The 9,491-nt window shown below is 37.4% G+C and overlaps 1 protein-coding gene across 2 annotated transcripts; it reads left to right on the top strand.

Moving 5' to 3' along the window:
* The first annotated feature begins 434 nt into the window (after nt 1–434).
* Nucleotides 435–7,802, top strand: dusp3a (dual specificity phosphatase 3a). Of its 2 annotated transcripts, XM_052112734.1 has the most exons (4): nt 435–452; nt 1,362–1,468; nt 4,002–4,228; nt 7,594–7,802. In XM_052112734.1, exons 1-4 carry the CDS (start codon nt 435–437, stop codon nt 7,800–7,802), a joined length of 561 nt encoding a protein of 186 aa, XP_051968694.1. The 2 variants fall into 2 exon arrangements, with proteins under 2 accessions (XP_051968694.1, XP_051968693.1); XM_052112733.1 differs by lacking the exon at nt 435–452 and having other exon boundaries at nt 1,000–1,468.
* The last annotated feature ends 1,689 nt before the right edge of the window (nt 7,803–9,491 follow it).

The following is a 9,491-nucleotide window of genomic DNA, read 5'->3' as shown; positions in this document are numbered from 1 at the left end:
TATGACCTATACTAGGACCAGTCACCGGGAGGCGATCGAGACGTTTTGGCTTCACTTTTGAGGGCTTGTAAAAAAATAAAAATTATAATAATAATAATAATAATATATATATATATATATATATATATATATATATATATATATATATATATATATATATATATATATATATATATATATATATATATATATATATATATATAACACTACACCGTTGCCTACCCCTGGTTGCTATTACTAGGATCATTTTGGACTTTAAAACTTTGCAGTTTAACTAGAAAATAAATATATAGAAATCCCCACTGTCTGAATGTTTCACAAGTTCAATTAGTGATATCTAAATGATTGGTAGTTAACTACTAATTGTTAAATAATTAGTTAAATAATAATAATAAAAAAATACTTCTACACCTTTAAAGAATTGCCAGCTCTTTATGTCAATTACATTTGACGTCTTACTTAACAAATGACGTCATCGCGCGATTTAGCAACATTTGGAGACATTTCAGGGAGTCTTTGGCGACTTCCCATGAGAAATAGTTGGCAACACTGTTTAGGCAGTCACCATTCACTTTCACTGTATGGAAAAATTATGCAGTGAATGTGCATGATGACAGAGGATAACATAAAAGGATAAAGAAACTCAAACAGGTTTGAAACAACATGAGGGTGAGTAAAGGATGACAGAATTTTCATTTCAAAGGAGGAACTATCCCTTCACATTTTGGTTACGTGTTCTTTTTAAAAAGCCACTTGTTGGGTTAAAAAGAAAGACAGAGAAAGAAAAGAGCTTGAGTAGAAGCCTGCCTGTCATAACACCAATTAACACACAAATCTCACCGTTATGAAAGGGAGGGGCTCGACGCTCGAGATGAAGACCGACTCGTCTGACTAGAAGAAACACGTTCAATATGCGTTACAAAAACGGGTTGCAAGTAAAGAATGCGCGTTAAGAACGTAGTTTTACGCACGGAAGGAGACAGACACGCGTGATATGTTGTCTGAAATGTGGCATAATTTATCGGGCGAGTTGCGTCCCCTTTAACGCCGCTTTCATTGACTTGTGTATCGGAGCGCTTCGTGTTGCCTACCTCCGCCAGTTCCGTTCTCACCATAGCAAAACATCAGACCGCCGCCGGAGGGCGAGACCGGGTGTGTTTGTCTGGCCGTGCGCGGGTGCGCCTCAGGAAAGCACGCTTGGAAACAGCGCGAGGAAAAGGAGTTAAAATGCAGGAAAATCGATTATCGTCACATTTTGATCACTAGACACTTGTTTATTGCGATTGGAGGAGGACCGAATCATGAAGAAACATCACAGTCCCGCGAAGGTTCCACTGGAAGTCACTGTGCCAGACAACCAGGCGACTGTACAACAACTCAACAAGCTGCTGTCCAACGGCAGTGGTTTCTACAGTCTGCCAGCACAACATTTCAATGAGGTGTTTCCCAGGATTTACATTGGCAATGCGTAAGTTAAATGATCTTACAGTTAGTCTTAAAATGTGGGACATTTATGCATCTGATGGCAGGAATATACGGGCAGAAGGTATAGGTTTCGGCAACACAACTCGTGATGTGGCACAGGCAACAGACCCATTCAGAAAATCTGAACCATATTAGTAAATGGAACCTCTTTGGGTTGCAAATACAATAGCAAAGGAGACTTTAACGGTGTCCTGGTCCAAAACAAAAACATGTGCATGGAGAGCACCACGTCTCCTCTCTGCATATGAGAACAATCAAGAACCCACAGCAGTACATAAATCAATTATAACGCTTGATTATTTGAGATAAAGCGAACCAGTTTGAGTCAGGCTGCATGGGACGCTGTTTTCCTCCACGACTGTGCTCTGTTGGTACTATCTCTGTGAGAACACTGGTTACAAAATCCCTTCGGTTCAACCCCAATCACGTGCTCCTTATATTAAATCATTACCAAAAGAACATATTCGCCCAACCATACTGTACAAAGGGAAAACACTTTAAGGTGGTGATGAAGGAGTGGTTTGCAAAAGCTTGAGGCAGATTGAAGAAATTTAAAGATAAAATCAATCATCATTGTGTCAATCTGATAAATTCTGATAAACATTTGTTTCTTCCAGGGTCTGAAATTAAGGGATGATCCGGGCAAAAATGCCACAAAAATGCCCCCCGAATTTCAAAATGTGGGGACAAAAATGGCATTGTAATGAATTATCCTGTTTTATACTTTTAACATCTGATTTAGTTCTTAATATACTATTATGGCATAAAGTGTTAATACCGCTATTGCTCGTTTAGATACTTAAAAGCATTGTGATGTCCACATTGTGTTCAGCTTGCACTGATCTATTGCTGGTTATTTAATGCTATAGAGCAGATTAATAAAATTAATGCAGAAATGAGTGTATGCCAAGATAGTTAGATTTATTATTAATTTAGTGTTATGATTGTAGGACATACATATAAATAATACTGTCTTTAGTTGTAAAAAGTCTGCATTTTCTGAGTTAGTAATAATGCTTTCAACATTAGTAACACTTGTTTCTGCTGAAAACTTCTAATAATTAACAGTTCATCATAAATGTGTTTAGTTGAATTTTTGAATTGTGGAGTTGAGATCTCCAGGACAATTAGGACCATTTGATGTATGTAAGAGTACACTATGGGGTAATGGGGCACTCTTCATAGCATACATCTCTTTGTAAGACATGCATTAATAATGCATGTGAAGGGACTGCAGTGAACAGTGTGCAGGACAGGTGAATGAGCTCTGACAGCTCTGTCTCTCCCTATCTCCTTATTTTACACACACACACACACACACACACACACACACACACACACACACACACACACACACACACACACACACACGCACACACACATGCACACACATACATTTGGGTTGTACAGGGTTATTTTGCATATTTTTTTCTTGTACAAAAAAAAAATTATTAGACTCATCATGTTAATTTTAGGTGTGTTGATAATCCACCCAAAAATGTGTATTCTGTAATCATTACTTATCCTCATGTTGTTCCAATGCCATACGACTTTGTCTTTCATGGAACACAAAAGGGAGATATTAGGAAAATGTTAGCATTTTTTATATTATGTTAATTTTATGCATCATTTTCTATACAATGGAAGTCAATGGTGAGTGCGGCTGTCAGTCACCAACATTCTACCTAACGTGTCAGTTTGTGTTCCACGAAAGAAGTCATTTGGGTTAGGAACATGAAAGTGAATAAATTATTCTATAATTTTCATTTTTGGATGAACTATCCCTTTAAATGAATAAGGTAATGTTTGTTTATGTATTCACCATTACCCATTTATACACTTATTTATATACTGTAAAATCACAAGGATGGAGCTGACGAGAGAGAGACATAAAAAGTCGCATTTTTAATAGGTAAAGATGAAAGTTCCAGGTGCTCCAGAAAAATGGAGACAATGCAACTACATGACAGGGCATACAGCTCTCTTTTCTATTGTTCTCTCTCTGTGGAATCGTAGTCCTATATTTGGGCACTATTTGGACACCCATGGCTCTTTGTATGCCTCTGGGTGGCAGCCAAGATCCCCTTGGTGTGTCTGCTCTGGTTTAAAACACTGTTGTCCTCAGGGGCCTTCTAACATAGTCTGATATTTCTGCCAAATAAAAGCAGCTCCGCAATTCCCCCCCAATCCACTGATCCACAGATGAGGGTTCTGGGTGGAGTTGAAGGTGCCTTGGGTTTTTGGGCATGCAGTATGAATTGTGAGTGCAGAGATTGCCACTGGTTATCACAAGCACATCAAACAACACTAGGGATTATGTAACCATTTATCAGGAATTTATGACTATCAAGGTATTCATCTATCTTTCTGTCTGTCAATTCAGACCTTTTAAATGTAATTTGTTCCCATGTCTGTCTGTCTCTCTGTATTTCTCTCTGTATTTTTGGGTACAGGTCTTTACAAAATTGGTTTGTCTGGTCCAGGGAAATCTCATGTGCTCTGGTTCTGCTCCCCAGGTTTGTGGCCCAGAATGTGATGCGTCTACAGCGGTTGGGTGTGACACACATACTAAATGTCGCTGAAGGAAACTCTTTCATGCACGTGAACACCAACACAGAGTTCTATGCAGGAACTGGGATTACGTACCATGGCATAAAGGCCAATGACACTGAGCAGTTCAACATCAGTGCCTTCTTTGAGGAAGCAGGAGACTTCATAGATAAAGCTCTGGCACATGGAAAAGGTCAGCTGCTCTCCCTCACTTTCTTTTTAATTATGGCTTTATTTCATCTTATCAAACACCCACTTTAGACCTAAATATAGCATGCAATATTCAGCATTTCCAGTTCACTGAAAAGATTAGACAAGAAGCTTCTTCCAGAATATTACAGAAAGCTTCATTCCACGTGAAACAACAAAGCTTCTACATAATTCATGAAGTATTAAGCCAACACAGTGACTTTGAGTCTGGATAAAAAACTATGCTAAGGCATTGCAGTCTGCATGTTTATAGCTTGACCTTTCTCTAACAAGCCAAGCTTCATATTTTACAGAAACCCTTTTCCTATAGGCCCGCATTCTTACATTTGTCACAGTGTTTTGTTAATGCTGAGCTGGCAAAAACAAGAAACAAAAGTCAGTACATAAATTAAAGGAAAGAATAAAATTGATTTATGGGAATCTGGCATTACATACCATGGTCAGTTATATACCCAGGATAGTAATGTGAAACTGGCAGTAACTACATGCAATTTTACTCCTAGATACCTCACACCAGTCTTGCTATTAATTGGTGCATTTAAACTATCTTTTATTGCATGGATTTTATGCCATCACTAACACAGATGAGCAGTTATAAAGCATCTTTATTGCAAGTCATCTTGGCAGCAGTAGCCTAGTAAGCAGTAAATCAGACGTCAAGCCTGGGTTGAGGGAGGACACTAATCTTTTCACTGAGAGCTTAATCTGAAAAAACTATATGCTGCCACTTTGCAGCCCATTGGAGTTCAGCTGTGACATTTGCGACAGTTGTGCTTACTGTGGGCTTGATGTCATCAGGCGAATTTGCAGGCAGAATCACAATGAGTAGAGGGATTGATGACGGACCGAGTGTTCCCTCTGCCTCTGAATCACAATGAATCTGTTTTAAAGATAGGCTCTGCATTGATCTGCCGGCAGCAGTGTTTTGGGAATTATTGAAGGTTACTTCCTTGACACATAAACAGCACACCCTCATGGGAGAGAAGGAAGTGAAGCTGTGGGTGGAGGAGGGATTAGGTTTCAGATGCTTTGAAGCATCTGCCAAATAAGCACAGCAGAGGTTGGCAAGGTGAACACCTGCTGGAGACTGTAAAGGTCAATAATGAATGTGTACATGTATGTCTGCATGTTTCATCAAGGGCTGGTCAGTTTTGAAAAGGTTTGGGGTAGGGATGGGTGTCAGTGGTCATTGTTGAATTAAGCATCCAACAACTCGATTAAAGGAATATTCTGGGTTCAATACAAGTTAAGCTCAAAACGACAGCATTTGCGTAATGATGTTGATTACCACAAAAACTGACTCGTCCGTACTTTTCTTACAGAAAAGCAGAAATCGAGGTCACTGAGGCACTAACAATGGAAGTGAATGGGTTTTTGATAGGTTTAAAGGCAGAAATGTGAAATGTAAAAGCACATTAATTATTCTGTTAGAACTCATATATTATTTGAGCTGTAAAGTTGTTTAAATTGTAATTTTTACAGTCGTTTTGGGGTTTGCTGAGAATTGGCTAAAACTTTATACAGAAAAGGTTGTGAGTGATTTTCACTGCAAGTCGTGTTTACACGCATACTGGTTATGCCTTGTGGTGATACTTTAAAAAAAGTGAGTATTAACGTTAAAAATGTGGTCCTCATTCACTTCCATTGTAAGTGCCTCACTGTAACCCAGATTTTATTTTTATTTTTTTAAATTGTTTTAAGAAATTTTTTTTGGTAATCAATATTATACCACAAATGCTGTTGATTGAGCTTAACTTGTATTGAACCAGGAATATTCTTTTAATGAGTTCAACATTTAGATTTTTTCTACTTTCATGTTTTCTTTGATATTTTTTATGGTGTTTCTTTATTTAGTATGCTGATAGCATGCTGTGTGCTTCAGCTGTTAAACAGTTTGCATGGTAAACCATTTTGGAAAAGTTGCATCTTTAAATTTATTCCCTTTAAAGCTCCACCAGTCAAATTCCAATGTGCCTGTTGCATCACATCTCCTTCTGTTTTTAGTGTCCCATCATGAGCTTTGCATTTTTGAGGCCGTGTTACATTCAATATAGTTAAACTTTTAAAAACGCTTCTCAAGAACCCCTGTGTTCTGTTGCACTACGTATAGTTGTGAAAAAAAATTGCATTATGTAAATGCTCTCCACCAACCCCGAAGAAATGCGTCCGATCAGCATCATGTTAAAGAAATGTTCCGAGATCAGTACAAGTTAGGTTCAATTGACAGCACTTGTGGCATAATGTTGATTAACAGAAAATTTTATTTTGACCCTGTGACAGAGCGGAGGGTGGGGCCGGGTCATGATTATACACACCCGGTCCCTTATCAGGCTAATTAAGCCTCTGATAGAGATAAAGGTCGACTGCGGATGGTGGTGCGATGAGTGAGAGAGAGATGTTTTTTAAGGTCAGCTGACTGTCATGTGTGTGTTTATGTCTTTTTGTTCAGTTGCATATTAAAACTATTACCGGTTCTCGCCTTTTCCTTTAAAGACCCATTCCTCTTTTTCTTAAAAAAAAAAAAAAAAAAAACTAAAATCTGGGTTACAGTGAGGAGCTTGCAGTATAAAGGAAGTGGATGTTTCTTGAATGTTAAAATACCCACTTTTTCAAAAGTTAATCCACAAGACATAAAGGATATACGTGTAAACATGATTTTAGTGTAATAAAATAACTTTCAAACATTTTCTGTTTAAAGTTATAGCCAATTTTACAACTTCATTACATGACTACTTAATGTCAACAAACCCTAAAACGACTGTAAAAATTACAATTTAAACAAATTTACAGCTCATATAATGCATTAGTTTTAACAGAAGAACTAATGTAAGAGCTTTTATAAAATTAAAAGCTTCACATTTCTGTTTAAACCCTCCAATATCTGGCCCCATTTACTTCCATTGTAAGTGCCTCACTGTAACCTCAATTTTGTTTTTTTAAAGAAAAGGTGGAACGAGTTGAAATACATTTTTGTGGTAATCAACATTATGCCACAAATGCTGTCGATTGAGCTTAACTTGTATTGAACCTGGAATTAAAACCAGCCTAATTATACAGGCATTCCATAAGACCGTTTAGTCGACTAGTTGTTGGAATAACTGAACAACAACAATTTGAAAAAAATGTAGTTTTGCATGTCAGTATTTGAGAGAAGGTTGTTAGGTCAGTTGTCATTTAACATATGCAGCAGAGGCCTCAATAACATTTGTATCCTCAAAGCTCATCTTGATAATTCTGGACAAGAGAGGCCCCAACACTTGCACTATGCTCACCCATGAAGCTCATTGTCTCAGGTAGTGTTGCTAACTCAGCCTCTTTTCAAACCTTTCTTTCTTATTTCTATTTTAGGAAAGGTATATGTTCACTGCCGTGAGGGCTACAGCCGTTCACCCACTATCGTCATAGCTTACCTCATGCTGCGTCACAATATGGACGTACGAGTTGCCACAGCTACAGTAAGGCACAAGAGGGAGATTGGCCCCAATGATGGATTCCTGTGTCAGCTATGCCAACTTAATGAAAAGCTGGCAAAGGAGGGCAAGTTGAAGACCAAATGATAGAACGCCTCCATGTGCTCTACCCCTCCACAGAGAGAATTGTTTCTCTAGATACTCACACAAATGCAGGCGCACATGGTCAAAACGAGTGTGCACATGCAATATTTCCCCAAAAGACTGTCCTAGTGTAATAAATATATGTGCGTAAAGGTATGATCAAACAGAGCATATGCATGGAGGTGTACATTGTATTCTAACACACAAACACACACCCAAAATGTTGTCAGTGTCCTAAATATTTACTCCTGCTTCTAAAGGGAAATCTACTGGCATATCTGAATAATTAAGGCTGTAGAAAGAGCAAAGACAGCATTTTGTGTGTGTGTGTGCGTGCGTGCGTGCGTGCGTGCGTGCATCATTTCCCATGATAATTATTGACAATTTCTCACTAGGTACACCTTGTAGCCTAAAGCATTCCACTACAACTGTTTGTATATTTTACAAATTCAACTTTTTGGAGCATAACAGCCCAACAGTCATCTATAAAGATTGTAGAGTAGAGCACAATCATTCAGTGGGCTCGTATTGCCAGAAATATTACAAATGTTGATCCCATTCCTATTTGTATGTGGAGGAATATGATATTTAGGTAAAGCATGGGAATGTACCTTTTACAACGCATTTTAAGAAACCTGTAGCCAGATTTTGATGGCTTTACAGCATTTTAAATCAGGACTAAACAGAACTTGTTTGACAGTAAATGCAAACAACCCATTCACTAACTAAAAAAGGAAGAAGAGATAAATTAACATTCCATGTTGTATCGATACAATCAACAATATATATCTTTGCAACTAGCCAACCACATGTTGTAGCTCTGATTCAACAGACTCTACAAAACGGTTCAACCCGGTTCTATGCAGCAGCCATAATGCATCAGCCACATTAGATCTCTTTTCTCTTGAATCATATGGTCTTGCCACTATCTCTCACTGCCAGTCTCATGCCACACATCAGTGTATTACTGCATGATTATAAAGCACACAATGTAAAAGAAAAAGAAAGTGCTAAAAAAGTGCATACTGTTTCTCCTAATTATACTTTAATATTAATTAATATGTAGGAGAAGTGACCCAATTAAGCCCACCCAAATCTAGGTTTGACATGTTTTCTATTAGAAATGTTAAAAGCTTTCCAATAATGTGAGATTTAGATCAAAGATTAATCTCTAATTTCAACACTCATGTTATGATCTGTCATAAACTAGCAAAATTAAGTTACTTTATTTAATTTCAAACTTGAAAAGTCTGGAGTTGGCTTAAAAGGAACATGTGTACCATTTCTGTCCACGTATGTTTTAATAAGCCCACTATGCTTTTAAATAGTGAAATGCTTCACATTTTACTAAAGAAATACTTCAGAGTTTGAGTAAAACTCAAACATTATAACCAATTAATGAAATATTTAATTTCTAAATCGGACAGTACTTATTTCTTCAAACAACATTGCTTCGTTTTCTCACTGCAATGAAACTAGATTCAATATGTAGAGTTGTCAAGGAATTTAGTTTAATATGAGGTTTAATGGGTTTTTTGCTCTGTGGGCTTATTAGGAAAAATAGGGGTCAAGGAAAACACATGCTATTTTTTTCATGAATAAAAAACACTATATTTTACAATGTAGAGCATGTTTGATGTTGTTTAAACAAATAATAGAATTATTCTGCTTTGAGTAAACAGGCTTTTCAAA

The sequence above is a fragment of the Xyrauchen texanus genome, chromosome 40, assembly GCF_025860055.1.
Source record: "Xyrauchen texanus isolate HMW12.3.18 chromosome 40, RBS_HiC_50CHRs, whole genome shotgun sequence".
Classification (NCBI taxonomy): Eukaryota; Metazoa; Chordata; class Actinopteri; order Cypriniformes; family Catostomidae; genus Xyrauchen; species Xyrauchen texanus.
This window is presented reverse-complemented; position numbering and strand designations above follow the sequence as displayed.